Source organism: Corvus cornix, chromosome 7 (genome assembly GCF_000738735.6).
Source record: "Corvus cornix cornix isolate S_Up_H32 chromosome 7, ASM73873v5, whole genome shotgun sequence".
NCBI classification, from domain to species: Eukaryota; Metazoa; Chordata; class Aves; order Passeriformes; family Corvidae; genus Corvus; species Corvus cornix.
The window spans coordinates 20,407,086-20,426,916 of record NC_046337.1 but is presented as its reverse complement, the minus strand read 5'-3'; the positions used below and the strand labels follow the sequence as shown (position 1 = coordinate 20,426,916).

General features: G+C 37.5%; 2 protein-coding genes across 2 annotated transcripts in view; one reads left to right on the top strand and one right to left on the bottom strand.

Moving 5' to 3' along the window:
* DCAF17 (DDB1 and CUL4 associated factor 17) overlaps positions 1–8,125 on the bottom strand; it is a gene marked incomplete at its 5' end in the record, with an annotated part of 18,670 nt that extends 10,545 nt beyond the window's left edge. Inside the window, 7 exons of the mRNA XM_010407300.3 lie at positions 437–544; positions 2,677–2,766; positions 2,914–2,992; positions 3,795–3,937; positions 4,814–4,904; positions 6,268–6,371; positions 7,613–8,125. Of these exons, the coding sequence (XP_010405602.2) occupies positions 437–544; positions 2,677–2,766; positions 2,914–2,992; positions 3,795–3,937; positions 4,814–4,904; positions 6,268–6,371; positions 7,613–8,125 (1,128 nt within the window). The remainder of the gene's footprint in view (positions 1–436; positions 545–2,676; positions 2,767–2,913; positions 2,993–3,794; positions 3,938–4,813; positions 4,905–6,267; positions 6,372–7,612) is intronic.
* Positions 8,002–19,831, top strand: part of METTL8 (methyltransferase like 8) — a 23,889-nt gene continuing 12,059 nt past the window's right edge. The window contains 4 exon segments of the mRNA XM_039554983.1: positions 8,002–8,080; positions 8,791–8,903; positions 13,676–13,831; positions 18,162–18,253. Of these exon segments, the coding sequence (XP_039410917.1) occupies positions 8,899–8,903; positions 13,676–13,831; positions 18,162–18,253 (253 nt within the window). The 5' untranslated portion in view covers positions 8,002–8,080; positions 8,791–8,898.

Genomic DNA, 19,831 nt, shown 5'->3' with positions numbered 1-19,831 from the left:
CTGCATTCTTTATCTTTGTTAGATACTGCTTGAGGTCTTATTTTTGAATTAGTTTGATTTTTGACTGGAAGGATATAAACTCACAAGTCTCACTGCAGTTCTGTTTGAGATCAAACTTCCCCATGCCCACCAGTTCCTGGCCTTAACAATCATCTATAACTACAGTATACGTGTGTAAAGAGGAGCACATCTGGTCTAACATTTACATAACTCCTCAGAAGTGCCTGTCTGACCCTGTATCTCTTATGTTTTGCCAACTGTAACTGTTGCAAGTAATTTTTCTAATAGTGTATCCATTTGTATCTTCTGACCATAAATTCGGGCAGGAACCTATCCTTTGACCCATGCCCCATGTACTTATGTAGCATACACAAATATTTATGACTTTTTACCCAAAAATAGCATGGACTGTATGAAAACTCTTTTGTTTCATTACCTGTTCCAAAATGGCCTTGAAGTTATAGAGCCTGACCAGACCCATGCTATACATTACAATCAGGATTCCATTAGAAACAGCAACATCTGTCACACTATTACCAAAAATCTGGAATAAAATAAAGCAAAAAATATTCTATTAGAGAAGAAATAATTGAGAGAAAACACAAATAACTGACATTATGTCCTTGATTTTGCAATTGCTTTATTTTTTTTTATTCTGACCAATCTCTACGATCAGTCTTTAAATTCATGAAGTTTTCTGTAACTCATCTCTTCTGCTGAGTTTCTTTAATCCGTTGCACTGCAGTAACACCTGAGGTTAGATTAGTCATATTCTGCAAGCAGATTCATGCTCTAATACATTCTCAGTTTATCTTCATATCATGCTACCCAGTTATTATCATACATGAATAGATTATATTATCCAGCATCCCACAGGAATGTTAGCAAAACTAGCAACTCAATCCAAAAGTCCTGATTTCAGATCTTCTGTTCTTTCTTCACCACCAGGGTAAAATACTAGTCTAATCACAACTCTATGGCTGCGTACAGCTGTACTAAAACTTCATTATCCAGCTGTCACAGAGTACAGGATTCTCTCTGAATCCAAATTAGACATATACATGAGAAGCTGACTTTTCCTTTTTAATAATTATGCACTATTCATTTGTGCTACTGCTTAACACATCACTGAGCAAACCCCACAAATGAATTCTTCATATTTAATTAATAGCAACATGTGAAGTTCATTGGGTTTTTTTAATAGATATGCTTGGAAATGTAGTTTTCTTTAATCTGACTTACTATGTAAAAAAGCAATTAAACCAGTTAAAACAGGCTCAAAACCAATAAAAAATAAAGAAACCCAGAAACTGTAAGACACCTACACCTTAACACTACCTACAATTTTGTGATCTGTTCAGTTATGAAAGATACATTCACTTCTGAGACTTCACCTTTTACTTCATTTTACAGCTCTTTCTCAATACATTTGTTAGCTTAGGTCTCTGTGTCTTTCAGACACAAACTCTAATAATCTTCCAACCCTCAAGTCTCCTTTCTATCCTTAAGACCTCAGCGACTCTGAACTCAGAATTTATTGTGGTACACCATCTCAGTAAAGCTGATGCATGAGGTGCATTCTGCAGTCTTAAACAGTAACACTAACCCTAACTCCAATCTAACAGTCACATTCCTCTGATCTGCGGCAGGTCTGGCATTGCCTTCACTGGTTGCATCTCCTGCTGGGTGATTCTCACATCTAAAATGCTGCCCTTCCATTATAGTTTAACAATTTCTCTGATGAGTACTTGGTACAGACCCAGCTGAAGAAGTGCTCTTTCAGATGTTCCGCCTACTATGACCATGATGAATTTGGCATGCCATTCCTAACCAAACTGAGAATACCTTTGATACTGGTAACATTTTTTCCAGTCCCAAATACTAATTTTGAACAGAACAATACACAGTACCCCCAAACTTTCATGGGCCCAAATGAAAAAGTTTAACCCCATGCCTTCACTTGTCAGGCCCAATTTCAATTATAGCCTCAACCCAACCTAGCACCAGCTAAAACTCCAGCTTATAGCTCTGGACCTTAAAAGACACTGTACCTCACAGAACCTAAAAGACAGAGTTTGCATGTTTGTACTCTTTCATGTGTAAGTTGTATCCAGAGCTTTCTTGACTTAAAATCAAACAGTAATAATTGCAATCTGGCTCAAAGTTTCTTCCTAAGTATATGCACTTACTTACAGGTCAGAAACTGAACTCAGGTTGTTTGTTCTTGACTGGTAAAGCAAGACATATTTACTTCTGTCATTCAATAACAGTGATAATAAAAGTTTGAAACATTTGTAACTGCATATAGACTTGATAGACAGTTACTAGGACTGGGTCAGAGGCACATCTATCTTTCTTTAAGGAGGTGAAAAGAAGTGTACAAACACTTTAGGATTTCCTAATTCTTATGATTGTTCTAAGAAAAGGCTAAAGTCCTTCCACATGTCAAAGAGCAACCCAGTAACAGAATCTATTTGTATCTTCTCTTCTGGTCATTAGAATTAAGAATATTTGCCCCAATGCCCCTATCAGACACAAGAACACTGCTGCTAATTAATGTTTCAATTGCTTTTACAAGCTGTAAGTATGACTTCTGAAATTCTGAAATAAGTGTCTAAACTACAGCTGTCATAGAACTACATTACAGATCACATGTTATTAGAAAAATTAACTTACCTTTTTGTTTATTTCCAGCATTCCAATGAATGAAAGAGGCAAAACTTGGAATACAGCAAGATAAAACAATACAGTCTGCTGGATTCCTGCCTGGGAAGGAACAATACTGAATATAGTTATTAAAGGTAAGACAACTTTTATCTTCTACCATAATAACAAAGTATAATGTCCCCATCTTTGTGCTTGTAAATTTTTTTGATCAATGTTGTAAAAATGACAGTTTTTTGACAAACTTACCTGCCGTGCTGCTGCAGGGAGCTTATTCTGAGCTGACTTTACAATCATTACCTCTTGAGGAGTATCCCAGCTCAGATACCTATTTGTGACAAGAAAGGCCTATCTTAATGACATAAAAACTATTTATTAATAAATATATTATTTCACATAAGATATAGTCAACCATAACTAAGCCAATGCCTGTGCCCAGGCAAACTTCAGTATTTGATTTGGAAGAGGTGCTCAAGATGTTTGCTCTTTGCAATGATGTAAAATCCATGGAACTAGGAATGGCTTATTTCATACAGGATTGTGAGAAATAGTTGGAAAGCATGAACATTCACTATCTTAATTTTTCTCCTTCCCTTCATAATCACACTTTCTTATCCTTCAGCCTAAAGAAAATAATTTCTTCTGAAAACTGAAAAAAAGAAGCAGTTTACCAGAAAAGTAACTGCTCTGCTTTAAAATCTACCCTATGGAGAAGAATCTTTGCAAATTAAAAACATCTCAGACTTTGAGCATATTGTTTGTATGTTTGATCAGGTTTGTTTTTCAGCTTTTAAAGTCCTCTCTTGGTATGTTGCTATTGCAATACTAAAGGCTGTAAAGTTGTCAGAGAAAAGCAAATAGTACGCTAGGTTTTGTGGAACTTGATACCAAATTTGACCCCATAATACTTAAGTTGGTGAAATTCTTCTACAGGTAAGAGCATGCAGGAACACTACTCCAGGTAATGTTCTAGATTAACAAATCTGTTGTCAGCCATAGGATAGTACTAAAATAAACACAATTCCCCTTCTCCTCTATAGTACTAATCACTGTTAATTATATAAAGCTCTCCTTCTCCACTATACTACTAATGACTGCTAATGATATAAAGCCTAGTTGTTGTGTAATACCTGAAGAATTTACAACAGGAACCAGCAAGATATACTTTTTCCAGTACTTCTCCACTATCAGCAGAGAGACGTAGAAGCCAGTTCTGCACTGTCAAGACTATCAGGGAAGCTTTGTAATCTGATGGACTCGGTAGCATTTCCCCCTACATAAAAAAAGGCTATTAGAAAAAAGTTTGTATCAGGAGGATACATAACATTTTGACACAGTCAGAAGAACACAAAAGTAAATACACATTCCTCAAAAACTGAAGGAGGAAAGCTGCCTGCTAATCAGATCAGTATCTCTAAGCTCATGTCCATGCCAAATAATCACCTATCACATAAATAGTCTGCTGTCACATTTTTTGCAAGACAGTTACCTTTTCTAGAAAAGACAGCCTTTAAAACATCCTTGCCTTGTGAAAAATTAACTGCTTATTGATCTAATTGATACCAATCTTGAAGATAAAGTTCTTTAAGTATTTCAAAATGAGACATTCAGTAGTAACTGCTACAAATGGCATTTACACTGCTTTATTTTTAGGTACCTCATGGATAGGGCTATATTTCTAAGCTCTGTGGACACTGGGTGAAGGAGAGAAATTATGTAATTATTAGTTAGAAACAATAGAACAGTTTTTGGGCATGGTTGCTTCAATAGGCCTCCAGTGTATCTGCTTTTTGGTTTTTTTAATGTCAACAGATCTGGAGAAAACTAAAACTCCCAGCTACTGTCCTAGAATTTATTTTGTAAGGAATTAAGAATTAATTGCATAAGCATAAAAGCACTGGTTTTAAAATTTTCCATGAAAGCTTACAAAAAAAGCATTTGAATGCACTACTGAGAAATACAGAGAAGTATACCTCTAAATGTTCAGTTAATATAAATAAGGCACATGTTGCAAACCTTTAATGACTTAACTCCCTAAAAACATTGAGAAAATGGTTTGGAAGGAAAGAGCACTCCATTCTAAATGTTTCACCAAAATATATTAATTTAGTATTTTGCATAACAATGCTCCAGTAAAAAGCAATCTTACCAGTGGGCATTCCAATAATAAAGCATCTTCTATTTTTTCAGACTTGGCACACTTTGACTTTTGATAAAGTATTCTTGGCTCTTGTGCAATGCTAGAGGAAAATGATTGCTAATCATTAGTCTATTTTATAGACCACTTTCTATCCACAAGTCATTTCATACAGTTTTATAAATCCTGCCTTCTCCTTAGGCCGGTCAGAAAAATTTGTAAATATACCTTTGTAAATATACCTGAAATTGCTCTCAAAATAAGGCCTAATAAGCAATAGTTAATATAATGTAATATTTAAAAGCTAAACTTCTCTAAATCTTTTGGTCTGGTTGCTTTTTTTTTGTTTGTTTTTAGTTTTGGGTTTACTTTTAGTTTGGTTTATTTTTCTTTTAAGTAACAATAGTAACATTCTTGCGCTAGTGATATACATTAAGAAGAAAGCACATTTCAAAAACTAATGATCATCCTGGAACCTTCCCCTCAAGTTCTTCCAATGTTGCCGTTCATAACAAAGGTGTGGCGTCATGTTCAGATACTTTAAAAAAAACCTCTACTAACTAAAAGAAAAGCTTTGTACTGTGCACAGTTTTGCCCTCTGGGAGAAGATGAGACAAAGAAAAACCTGAAAGATGTTAGACAGGTTAACCCAGTACTGAAAACATTCATACAATGTAGGAAAAAAAGCAGATTTAGATCTCAGCTGTGGGTTATAGATTAATTTAATTAACTCTTAGTGGTTTACACTGACAGAGTAGTTTGTCTTTTATGTATCATATGACACTATCTCAAAACTGCTCTGCCCACAACTTCCTCAGCAATGCAGTTCTCCAAGTCCATGCTACTTCCCTCACAGTAGGGACAGGCAAGGACAAGGGCTGGTGGACACAGATTTCCTGTCCTCTACCCTACCATGTCCTGCCTCCTAACCTGTGTATCTGCAACTGGTCATGGAACAGGAGAATACATTAGATCAGAGAACTAATCTGCAAAATACATTAGCAAAAACTAGCACATACTGCGGGCTGTACTTTTACATGAAGAATAATTTACCTATTTTATACAGAATTTACGTAGTACCAAGCTTGTTACATAGGCTGATTCTGTGACACACTCTTTAGTACAGTGCTAGTTACCAGACTACAAAGAACTACTATTCATTTGGCTTTTTAGTGCAAGACTAGAAAACGGTGGTAATCTTCCATTCCTGCTCTGAAAGCTGAGGTTATACAGCACCAGAAAGATCAGGCTTTCTTTTACCAAAGTAGGTGTCACATTAAGATACAGCGACATCTAAATGTAATTCAAAGACTGTAAACCAAAGATTTATGCACCTGGGTTTTTTTTTGTTCCTAAGAAAACTCCACTCAATTCATGGCAGCTATTTGTATGAGTAAAGTTAGCAATGTAACACAGAATCAGTCTCAAAACTGTAAGTCAGTACCTTACAATTGTAAATTTATTACCTGGTAATACAGCATTGGTAATTGTCCATGTAAATTCTTCCTCTTTCATACGCAATAGGAGATGCAGAATGAGTTGTCCAGACATTCTTGAATTTAGTACTTTCCTGAAACAGAATCGTTTTAACAGTGATGGCTGTTTGTAACAAACTTTGCTTCTGAAAAATATTTTATTTGGCTCCTGCAACTTAATAATTCACATTAATTGAAACTTTACAGCCAAATACACAAGGAAGAATCTTATTTGGTTTTTATAAATAAAATTACCAGACCTTTTTAAAGAAAATTTTGTCTTGTTTAAAAACCAAGTTAAAAGATTTTTAATTAGCTATAATGGACAGCAGGGGTAAGGAATATTTTGTCATTAACTTGCCTGCATTAAAACTGGCTACTAACCTTCCATGGTGACTTTTGAAATCAAGGACTCAACTCCCCAGAATATAAATATGCACAGAATTCTTTTATATGTAATTAATTGGATTTATTAAATACGTAATTCCATTCTGCTGGTGGTGTTCGGTGTGAAAGACAGAAAAATGTATTTACTGTTATTTGCAATAAGCACCCAAAACGTTGATGAAATAGACTGCTCACATTAAAGTTTCTTCCATGCATTTAAGATATCAGGAGCTCTATACCATTAACAAAGGTACCAGTATTAGAAAAAAAAAGTGTAAGTCAGACATACTTATTTTCATTTCAGTAAACCTTGCATGCCTATTGATCTAGTTACATAAGCAAATACTTCAGATGACTTCCAATAAATGTATTTTCAGTGTAAGATAATTGCCAATTCACTTCCACAGTCTTTTCCAATGTATTTCTATCAACTACTGTATGGAAGCAGTAATTGTTTTAAAACTGTTTTTAAAAAAGGGTTCAGTTTATAATTGGTTTAATTCCTATTTATTCTGTAACATTAGTTTCACTAAGAACTGGGGTTACATTTACCTGAAAATCTCTGCTGATTATCTTATTGTGCAAAATTCCTTTCAAATTTAACATGAAACACTAAGACTTTAACATTAGTATTAAATATGAAGCCATCTTAGGGAAATAGGTGATATAGAATCTCATAAAAGCTTATTTCTAACACAATTATTAGATATACAAGTGCCTCTGCAGTTTTTGCCCAGCACAATCCTCTCTACATTTCTAGGCCCGAGCCTTGTGAAATAAATTTAACTATTACTAACTGTCTTCGTCAAAACTGCACCTTTTTTTCCCCCAAACTTGTTCTCCAGCGTGACCGGGGACTTCTCGAACACCAGAGGACTGATACTCAGCCCCCTCGACTGAGAGCCCGTACCCTCAGGGATGCAGCCAGCGCCGAAACGCAGCCCATTACCTGACACATTATCTTTCTGAGGAGTCCCAGGTTCTTCCTGTGGGCGACACCAGCATCCCTGGCATAGAAGCCGTGGGCCCTGCGGCTGAGGAGGCGGCACACGTTGTGCACCCCGCACGCCCGGGGGGCGGCCTTGCCCCCGCCGGCGGCCGCCTGCGGGCATATTCCCGGCCCGCGGGCCGGGATCGCCTTTCTCCCTCGCTCCAGGCTCGCTCTCGGCGGGGCGTGCAGCCTTGCAGGGCCAGGCCCGCGCCGGCTTTCTCTCAAACCCCCGCCCTGCCCGGCGAGAGGTGAAGCGAAGCGGGTAAAGGCCCGAACGGCCCCTTGCTCCTTGACTGCCGAGCGAGGCAAACCGAGGCCTGCCGACGGTACTCCACGCCTGCACTTCCCCCGCCACCACAGCGCCGGTTTCCGCAGACGCCAGGCGGGGACAGCCCTGCGCCCGCCGCCTCCCCCGCGGCTCGCCGGGTACTGTAGTTTTTCGCGAGAGGAATCGCGCGGCGCGCCCGGACTTCACCTCCCGCCGCGCTCCGCGGAGGGCCGCCGCCGCTCCCGGGCGGGCCGGGCCGGCTGAGGCGGCCGCGTGGTGCCCGCGGGTGGCGGGCGGAGCGGGGTCGCTCTCCTCCGGGGGAGGGCTGCGGCGTTGGGGCTGATAAGGCGCTGCTCGGAGGACCGGGCAGGAGCAGGCGCTACGCAGGGGCTTGGTGAGAACCGCCGGCAGCGGCCGCCCGCCGGTACCCGCGGAGCCGCCGGCGCACCGGGAGTTCTGCCCCCGCCGGGCTCCCCGCCGACCCTGCTCTGAAGGATGCGGGCGCTCGGCATGTGGGACGTGCAGATGGAAGCATTTTACCGGTTGTTTTTTAAAATAATGGCAGGAAAGTTTTTTTAGTGGTAACTAGTTAAGGAGAAGTGGGAACTAGTATATTCTTTCTTTTAAAATGTTCCTGCTGTAGAGCACAGTCCTCGGGGTTGGGCGCGGGGCACTCCCGGGGGTGAACGCCCGAGCTGGCACCTGCGAGCCTGGGGCACCGGCCGCGAGCCTTTTTGGGTACGGCCGTGTGGGATTGAGTGTACCTGGATCTGGGGGGACGGTTAAGGGATTTGTTGAAAGCTTTTTAAAACTCCAAGGTCAACAGAAACTTTTTAAAACGTGTAACACTTCATTTTTGTATTTTTAGAGCTACCTCCCAAATGTTGTCGCAGTCATCAATCGCTACTTGCCGGCAGAGCAACTGAAGGCTGTAGACAGATTTGTTTCTCTTCCTTGCCAGAAACCAAGCGACCAAATGGGGTAATCAAAAGTTGCTGATCTTTTGTGTGCCCATATCTGTTCTTCAGGATCTGAGCGGAACCTTGAATCATCACTAATACTTTAAGAATAGAGAAAGTCCTTTAAGTTTCTGCTGCTTTGCAGCTATTTCGTGAAGGTAGCTAAACACAAACTCGATTGTTGCAGTTGCTCCTTCAAAGAGCTGATTAGAGGAGTAAGTGGAGCTTACTGTGCGGTGGATTAGCAACATCGCCAGTGACTTCAGAGCTGGTAAGGCAAAGTCCACGTGGACATCCAGAGTCCTGCAAGAATGTAAATGGATGAGGTTCTTGAATATAAATTGTAGACAAGTAGTAAAACTCATGTTGCCCTATGCCAATTCTCATAATCTTTAATAAAAAAACCCATAGTTTGTGTTGAGACAAATCATCTTTTGTTAGGCAATACAGTTAAATATTCAGCATTTTGTAGTTAATCTGGTTAAAAACAGTTTAAGTGAATGCATTTGGAGGTTTAGATGTATCTTCACTGGGCAAGTATATATGTATGCATACACGTAAAGTCTCAACAGCTCTTTTTTTTCCTTTCCCTCCTTCCTGTGTAAGTAGCAGCCAGCAGAGGGTGTGCAGGGTAACGAGGAACCCTTCTTTGATTATTCAAGTAAATATTTCCAGTAAATCAGCAGGGTTTATCTCCCCTTCTCTCCCTCTACCATTGCATAAACTCTTTCCTCTTTGCTCGACTATTTTTAACAGGCTACCTCGCAGCTTGTGGAAGAACAGGCACTTCTCTCTCAGCACGTCTATGTGATTAAAATTATATCTGGTGGGGCAGGTTTGTTTGTTTTTATCTGCTTTGCTTTTCAACTAATTTTAACTTTGTTGTCTCTATAGGAATCAGAATAAATCAAAATAATTTTTCTTTTGTTTTTCTTTTCCCCTGGGAGGCAGTGCTCTGCAGCAGTTTTACTGAGGTTGCTGTATGCTCACAGGGAGGTCTGCATCATTCCCAGTGCACGAGAAAGAAAAGCAGTTGAAATTTTTATATCTGCTGAGTTTGAAAAATTGTGAAATACCCTGTTGTTTCAAATGTGCAAAATTTTTTGGATGTATATAATTGAAAAACTAATTATGAAGCCCCAAGAGGGCATGATTAGTCATTTGGCCAAATAGAATAAAGCACTCAGTTAATGAATGAGTCTGGTTGACAGTGAAGTCACCCCCACCTCCACCCAGATTGGAAATATTAAGAAATATTAATATGTATGTAGTTTAAAAATAACCACTGGTAATTTGTAGTTATATCTTCTGTGTCACCATTATCTTGAAATTTTTTTTCCTTTATGTCCCTGATTGCCACTTGCATCTGTTTTGTGTAAGGTGTTTTGAGTTTTGGTAGTGTTTGGTGGTGATAATACAGATTAGGAAGGCTTTACAGGAGAGCATTGGGAATTAATGGTCAAATATTGTCTAGATAAGCTTCTAGGTACCAAGCAGAAGTAATTGTATGAAGTTAATAGTTTTCAAAATACTTTTCTGTCTAGGAGTGTCACAAAAACTGCACATACTATTCCTAATATAGGCTATATTTTTCTTTATAAGAGAGACTCTACAAGTAGGTTTAATGATTGGAGATGGAAGAAGTTGTTAGATTTGTAGTTGGAGATCAGTCAAATGTCAAAATATTTTCATCCAGTAAATACATAAAATTAGGTTCTTGGACAAAAGTAACAGGTTATTTCTATTCTTTTTGTTTTGTTTTTTTTTCCTCTGACATCCCTCTCAGAACTGATGCTTTTAAAGAATTTTACTCATCAGTTAAGTGGTTTACATATGTTTTGGGGTGTAATTCACTGTTAGAAATCTTAGAGCAGTTCTTTTCTCCTGTATCTAATTTTTCTTCTGTGGGTGTGACTGCTCAGGGTTTTAAAGCCTACATCAATTAATTTAATGCCAACATCAGGTCTGGCTAGCAGTGGATGTATGTACGTTCTTCTGCATATTCACCTGCATAAAGCTGTACTAAAGATGCTGTGTTAGCTTGTTTGCGGAGGGAAGGGGTTTTAAGGCTGTTTCTTAAAATTTCTCAATTAAACTGAGGACCTGATCTGTACTTGTAACAGTGACAAAATTGTAAAGTGTAAAAGGCAGTGCTCCACAGAGAAATTAAGACTTCCATGTTGCTCTTCAACATGGTTATCAAGTGCATTGTTTCTTTGAAAGTTTTTTTCTGAAAAATAGTTATGCTGCCACAAAATTTAGTAATTTTTAATGTAATTCAGTTTTATGTTAATTTCCTTAAAGATGAAAGTTGAATTGTTTTGATTAATAATCAAACTTAAAATATTCCTGACTGTGACTCTGAACAAGGAAAGAACTCCTAATTCTTTTAGACAACATTTCTTGCTGTCATAACTTCAGGGTATGATCATCTTACCTGATAACAAGAAAGGGTGTTTGCCTGTTTCATTAACAAACTTCAGCTGAACAATTGAGCAATGACTCGCTTCAGAAAATCTGATTTAGGCTTACAAGTGATCTAATGCTTTTTGAACTTTTAGTAGCCCTGTTGCCCACTAATCTCGTGATCTGTGGATCACGTTTAACTCTCAGGGATATACATGCATGTCTCAAGGGAGTTCCTTCACATTTAGCATTGAATGCAGCAGTAAACTTCCTCACCTACCCTACTTACTTTGCATTTTCAGAATTTATCCACTGAAATTGTTCAATTATCACTCAAAGGCTCACTTTTTCAAAGAAGGAGTTGCATATCTGGATTTTACTGATGTAAGATCATCTTAGTCATCTGACTATAGTTCCCATCTGCGCATCTTTTCATGTTCTTATTGAGATATTTAGAAAGCCAAGAAAAATTATGTGACTAGCCTAGCAGCTGAATCATTGTGTTTTATGGTGAATATCAATGCTGGCACAGGAAATGCAAGATACTAACTCAGGTCTTTTCAAATGACAGAGGGAGGAAGAGGATTTGTAAACAGTTTGCAATGTAATAATGGAATCTTTGTCCAAGCATTTCTGTAATTTAGTAATAATAATTTTCGATTGTGGTTTGGGGTTTTGGAGGACTTTCTATTTGTTTTTATTTTCAAGAATTTTATTTTTCATTGCCTTTATGTAAATTACACGTTTTGCAGAAATTGTCATGATATCTTAATTTTCATGTCTCATAATTATTATTTCATTATATCCCATATATGTTAATAATTATAGATTATATTATGAAAAATGCATACATATTTTCAAATAAAAACCATGAACAACTTGTAGTAATTGAAGTATAAATTGGAATTGTTTTAGCTGCTGAGCCACATTTTTTTAAAAAAGCCATAATAAACTCATTAACATTAGAAGAAGTTTTGATTTCTTTAATAGGCCTAAATGTTACATTTTCACTGTATGGCAGTGCTTCCATGTCTCGGTAACATTGCAGTCTCAACAGCCAAAATTAACAGTGGTTTTATTTGGCATTGTCAGCCATAAGGCAAGCTCCATTTTATTTAATCTTTGACAAATAAAAAGAAATTTTAATCTTTTTTCCTTTTTTTTCTCCTTTAGGCTTCAAATGAATAAACAATGCCTTTTTTAAAGCATGACTCATTCAAAAGTACATGTTAAATGAGGAATTGTTCATTTAATTAAAGTGATTCCTTTGCCAGTCTTTGTATTGATGTGTACAGATTAACAATTTTCAATTCACAGTACAAGACTTGTCAACTAGTACTGTTTTCCTTGAGATAAAAATCTTTGTTTTGCAATCAATTTGCACAGAATGTTTTCTAGTAGTGTTTTGTGCCTGTTCTTTTGTAACTACGTTTTGTGTTTCCAGTGCATTAAATTTGTCTGTGTGGTTTTTACAGAAGCAGCATTGGGGAAAAAAAAAAAAAAGAGGAAAAAGGCGGGAAAAATAGGACTTAGAATAATTTTTAAAGTCATGCAGAGCATTTAAGGAAAAAAGAACAAAAGCCCATTAGGATAAAAGTAGCAGGAAGGGTATTTCATTTTACTCGTCTCATAGAAAGCCTACATAAACAATATGCAAAAAACCCCACCAAAAATGCTGGCACTAGCTGCACACACTTGTTAACTTTTATAGATCCTTTATGAAGATATTCCAAATAAGGTAAAATATAGCAATATAAGACAAAATAATACATGTAATAGAAAAATCTGAATCACTTTATGATTTGCATTAGTAGAAGTTAACATGTATAACCATTAGATTTCAAAGACAGCATTGAACAGGGATCTGGAGAATACATGGCAGAAATTTTGGAAAGCTTTATGTGCATTATGTTTACACTTAAAGAAAGATAATATAATTTCCTATTTAAAAGCATAAAACCACAGTCACAGTTCCATTTGAAGAAAATGAGTGGGGTGAAAAATGTCAATTTTGCTGACAGTATGTCCCCACTAGAAGAAGTGGTTTCTTTACTGATCATTTCTTGCTTGCGTTCATACAATATCAAACTTGGGTTATTGTTTTACTGCGTACTTCTTTTCTTTTGCCTGCCTGATAGGACTTTGAAATGATACCAAATAATTTACCTTTCAACTGGTTTCATTCCAGTAGCCTACTTTGGGATTATTTGGGCTTTCAGCACACTGAAGGGGTGTTGGCATTTTCTAAAAAGCATTTGAATTGATATTTTAGTAAATCATTTTGGTAAATCTGATACCAGTTCTTGATTATTTGACCAGTCTCTCATGTAAGTGACATAAATAATTAGGTTACTACAAAACTGTAATTTGAGTTAAATGTGTTTTCAGGTCTCTCAACACAATAAACTTCCTTACAAGGCTTTCTGCTTTATATCTGAGGAAAAGCAAGATGCAACACAGGCACCAAAGTAGTAGACGACCAGCGGTTCCACTTGGATCACGGATTTTAACTGATCCTTCTAAGGTCTTTGAGCATAACATGTGGTAAGATGTTTCTTCAAGGCTGATTTTCATATAATTTTGTATACTGTTTACTCCGACGAATGATGGTGTGGGTGTATAAAACAAGGTACTGCCAGAACAGACACGTGAAGGTAGCACTAGAGGAAACTTGAGACTGTCAGAAGTAATCTGACAGTTACGAGCTCTCAGTGATTCGCGTTAAAAGCTGCCAAGCAAATAGTTAGTCAAGGAGTGAAAGGCAAAATATTGTTATAGATCAGTAATCAATTAGGAGATAGAAAATGTAGAGATAAGATAGTTCATGTTATTTATAACAGCAGAAAGTTGCTAGTTACGTACAATAACATTGCATGCTGGCACCCTAGTCTAAAACTGACATCATTTTGGAAGGTACGTGTAAATTACTCATATTCTTCTAAAGGTGTACTGAAGATGTTACAGATAATTCAACAGAAATTTTCACACACTGTGCAATTATCAAAAAAAGTAAATTGAATTTTAACATAAAGATGTAATAGCAGAGAAAACATCAATGTGTACATGCTGACAAGAATAAGAATTGCCCTGATTTGCAACATCTCCATCTCTAAAAGGTATTTTTGTGGTTAATGGATACTCAGAAAAGAGTGAGATTCAACACAGTGGGAAAAATTATATTGAAAAGCCTAAGATTTTTGACTGTGGAATGGAGATGAACACAAAACAGCAAGTGATATAGGAAGTGTTAGAAGGATAGAAGAATATCTAAATTTGTTTAGGAAGTAGAATATCTGGTCTCCCAAATATCTATCTACCTGAGATATTTGGGAGACCAGAAATTTCTATTCCTATAGTTCATAATAAACCCAAGGAATATTTGTTGAGAAGTGGTAAATTTAGAAGCTATACAAAAAATTACTTCTTACAAAATGTTAAATGTATTTTTGAATTCTGTCACCATTTTTGAAAGCAAAGGTTTAACAAAATTAGGAAAAGGATTGGATGTGGCTAACAATAACCAATGGGTAACATAACATAGGAGTAACATGACGCATTTCAGGACTTAAGCTTGCTTCATAGAAGTAATCTGCAATTTTACTTTTACTTTCCTCAGAGGTGTCCTCTGCTGTCAGCTGTCAGAGAAGCTACAAGACAAGCATTTGTTCTGAAATGAAGTTTCAGCTTGCCAGGGCTTTTAAAATTACTAATTTTTTTATAATCTGTTTTATTGGTCCACTTTGCTTTTTAATCTAAATTATTTCAAAATATTCTCTATATCAAATTCTGATGAAGAAAATGTCTTAAGAATATGATACAGAAGATTGTCTTCTGGTTAATAAAGTAGTATATTTGTTACTCTTTTTAGTCTCTAAATTTGGGCTTAACTCATTAGTTAAGATACACAACCAGATCTGTCAGCTGTTAGTGTTTTCTAAACTAGATGTCCCCAAGCTGTGGTCTCCAGCACTTATCACTTTAAGGCCAAATTTGGAGTTAGCTATTCTTCTTGGTCAAAAAAGCTGGAAGGTGGCTGATTATTGTGTTAAGAGTGTAAAGTTTGTCTCTGTATTTCATAAATCTATATGCAGTGTAGTTCTGGAGCATCTTCCAGGCTCAGTGCTTCCTGCTATGTGGATGAATCCTTTACATGTGTAAATGCTGATTCAAATGTAGGCTATATAAGCAAGGTAGGCAAAGATTTTAAGAAAAAGGCCACCCTTTTTCTGTAACATTTTTTCTTGATGAAACTCAGTTAATTCATTTGTTTTATAATTTCCTTCAAAAAATTGATCATGTGTAGCTTCAGTTTTTCCTGCTAGCCTTTGAAGACAGTCTAATACAAAGTTATCAAACTTTGATGCAGGTGGTTGGGATGGATTGTGAAGATGGAAGTGAAAGAAACAGGGTTGTTCAGGAAGTGGATCTTCAGATGAATCCATGTAGCTCAGATGGGAAAACAGGTGAAATTGAATTGAAGCAGAAGTCCATGGATGTTGTGATGGTCTTGATAAATCAAGAACCTGGCTATGATGTGGGGTAGGTCCTTGTTTCTGAATCTCACTGAACTGGCAGGGTTCTCATTAGGGACATAAGGAGAATTAGGATGAGTGGTGGTAGTGCTAAATAGATTATACAGGGTGACCATAAGATACTCATCTCCTCTAGCACTGATGTATGATGTCCTTTTGTTTTCCACTCATCATCTTTGGTAGTTCATACAGTGGCATTCTTTTTGTGTGAATTGGCAGAGAGACAAGAGCTACTACCATTGCTGCTAGAAATACTAAGTAAATTAAATTTGGGAACTAATGCTTTAGATGTTTGTTGTGGTGCTTTTCTGTCGTTTTGGGAGAGAAATAATGAATGATGCTAGACATTGGAGCAAAAAATGCCTGCTTCTATTCAGGTCAGTAATTGACAGAGTTTTCACATTATCCCAGAGATAATTAAACCCTGTGTTAGCAAACAAGTTAGTGGAAAAGGACTAAGTTGAATAAGCAGAACTGAAAGCAGCATTGTTTGATCTCATATCAGGCCTGCTCATGTTAACAGTTCCTGGTGTGGTTAAAATGGATAGCTTGCTTTGCTGCTCTAAGTGTTCAGCTTAAAACAATTCTGTATTTAAACACTTCTGTGCTTAGAATTCTTATGTGTCTTGTGTTCCTACCAGCTTGTATTGCTGAAGGAGCTGCCTCATTTGAAGCATCCAAACTATGTAAATAGTTTGTGGGAGAGCTACACAATGTCCCTTCTTTTGTAGATTTTGATCAAGAAGTGCTGCAGCAGTATTGTTACTTGGGATCTACCATATAGAAATTTCTACAAAAGTGCCAAAAGGTGCTCTATGACTTTCCAAGGAGGGGAAAAAAAAGGCGTTTAATGAAGATGGAGGGCTTCAGGCACCTTTAGTATTGTGTGTTGAGCCCCTAAGGGCTCTGACAGACATGCAATGATGGATTAAAATTGATCAGCTAAAGATTACACCGCAGCAAGTCATCTGTCAGAAGGGCTGCCTGTGTATTATTGCCATCTGAATAGTCCTTGGTTTCAGCTTGCTGGAATAGGCAAGGTCAATACTGGTGATAGCGGTGAGGGAAGCAAGTCTTTCCAAGAGGATGTCTGCCTAGTAATGCTTCGGTCATTTGGTTTTATTCTGCTGCAGTGTGTCTGTCAGAGCCATGACACTGCACAGGAACATTTGGTATATGAACAAATACAGGAAGGGGAGAGGCAACCTGCTGGGGACAATAATGAGAAATATTTCAGTAGAGAGGCGGAAATCAAGTCTGAGGCAAGCAGACAAATATATACCAATTAGTCTCCCACAATTAACAAAAGAGGAACAGTGAAGGTCTAAGAATTAAATTACCTATATGTCACCATGTACGGAAAAGGAAGATGCTCATTAGCTTTTAGAGACAATCAACTCTTTTCAAGTTGGCACCTTCTTCCTTTTCCCATAGTAACCAACGGAATTTTAGTAATGGGCTTTCAGTTAGTCGATTTCAGTAGGATTAGGATCTAATAGATGACTTGAATTATATTATCTAATTTAATCTGTTCAGACCGGAGAATTTGGAGGGACAGCTGACTGGCTTTTGAAAACATCCTGCAGCACATTTTTGGGCACCCCCCATTGTCTGATCCAAACCCAGAATCTGCAGGGAAGGCAGTTTAGTCATCAGGGTCAGATCTGGGCTTGGTTCTGTGACCATGGATTAACATAACATTTAGGTAACCACACAAATATAGATGGCATTGACTTTGGAAACATTGCAGCACTGCTTGACTTTTCTTACAAATGTCTCATTCAGGTTTTTTTAAAATGTTACCTATCTCTATTCCTCAGAAAAGTAAAATCCTGTTAATCAATTCCACCTGTTCCAGTTGAATAGGTGGATTATGCTTCCTGTTTCAGAAACAGCTGATTTCTTTGCTAGTCCTTAGTTCCCATCATAAGCACTATTAATGTGAGATGTTTCTTGCATTAGGGTGTTTGTTGGTAGGTCTGTTATTGTATTCAGCTAAATACAGTTCTAATGGGATACTCAAAATACATGCCTGTAAACACACTGAATTTGCAAGATATATGTAATCCAGTTATTAAGAAAAGAAATACATTCTACTTCAGTCTCTTTGCAGTTGGGACATCTTAATCACTTGACTTTTACCTAATTAGTAATTAATTTTCATCTATCATACACTGAAACTTAGGTTTTAACTGTCAGTCTCGTTGTGGTCATTTGCTTGCACTCAAAATATAAAAAAAAAGTATTTGAGACAGTGTCGCTAATTCATGACTGTTTTTCCTGGGAAAAAAATATTGTGAAAAACCCTACTGAAAAGCTGGGTCTTCAACTGCCTTCTGCAGGGACCACATGCAATGGTCACAAGAAGAAGAGGAGAATGCCAAGAAAAAAGCAACAGAGAACTCCCTTGTGAAAGTTCAATCAGAAGACCAAGGTAACAAATATTGAATGGTATAAAAATTCTTGTTTTAATGCTCTTTATTAAAACATTTGAAGATGCTGTAGAATTCAGGAAGACCCTTCTTATTTCTTTCTCTTGTCTAAATTTTTTGATTAGTTTTTGGGGTTTTTTTCCCTTTGTTGCCTCAAAAGATCTCAAAGTGTGTTTTTCTAACAATATAGTTACTTATTTGAACAATTTTGCAGTTGGAGTGGCAGTAGGCTCTATGTAAACAAGTACATCAGTATGGTGCAGTTGTTCTGAACCCTTTCACAGTCCTTCAGAATACAACTCCTACTACACAAGGCTTTTACAGGATCAAAGGGAATGAGTTTGCATTCAGCTAGGGTACTAGGGATGAAGATTCCCATGTACAATATTCAAATGCTTTTTAGGGATTTGTGGACTATTTAGAGAGCTTGTGTTTGTACATTGCACCATATTTCAGTTAACTGCCATGAAAGTTGCAGTGGTCCCAGCTGGTCCCAGCTTGCTGTCTGCCAGGCTGAACTGGGAGTGCTTCAGCAATCAATGTGTTCACTTTGTGTGGAGGGTGTTCCAATACATCCTGCACAGTCTGCTCTGTATGGGATTAAGGAGTTTTGTGCCTGTCTTCAGAAAGGAAATTTAGTGTGTTCTGGATTTCTGAAGAGTGATAGCTCTAGGTTCAAACTGGCAAACTAAACCATAGACTAAACTCTAGGATAGTTATGAATGCTAAAGCTGGAATATCAACTTGATAGTAGCATAGAAGACTGGATTCTTAATTTGTTGTTCTGTTTGAAAGATATTCTGAAAGGAGTTACTTGGATGTCCTGTGCCTCAGTTTACGTAGCCTGTTGTGAATCTGTCAGATAATGTCATTGTGATCCTACGCCTTGATGTAATTAAGGTACCTGTTGGCGTTTATTTGAATTACTTGAGAACGTGCCTTGCATTGTGTGCCCTTCACCACTTTGAATACTCTGGGATTGTCAGCCTGCCTTTCTCTGTTACCTCTCACACATTCTTTATCTACATGCAGGAGTACAATGTTTGTTTTTCAAAAATTACATCTAATATCTTCATTTGATCTGTATAAAAAGCTGAAAAAGAGCTCGTAATTGAAAAGTAAGCTGTGTGACCATGTGGCTCATGGAACCTTTCATTCTTTCTCTACAATCAATTACAAGTTAGTTTGTGTTGGTGAGAAATGGAATAATCAGTCATTTGTCTATTGCCAAGAAATGCAAGAATCCAAGGACATCTCCTATGAATGCCCCTCTGTTTAGAACTTGAATAGGTGAGCATTGGTGATAGTGCTCCTTCAGAAAGCTTCAGCTTCATTCTGCAAGTGGAAGTACATTTTGGCCTATTTGTGTAAACAATGAACTAGACCAAGGCTAATGAGCAGATTATACTGGGGCCTTGAAAAATACAGTAAGGAGAAAAAAGACAAGACAGACTTCAACAATACTATTATATTACTAAAGTAGAATAGTCCTGGTGAGCCTTTTTAAAGCAAGAGAAGTTAAACCGAATGAACTCATGATACTACCTTTAGGAATTTGATTTACTTATTAGCATGTGCAA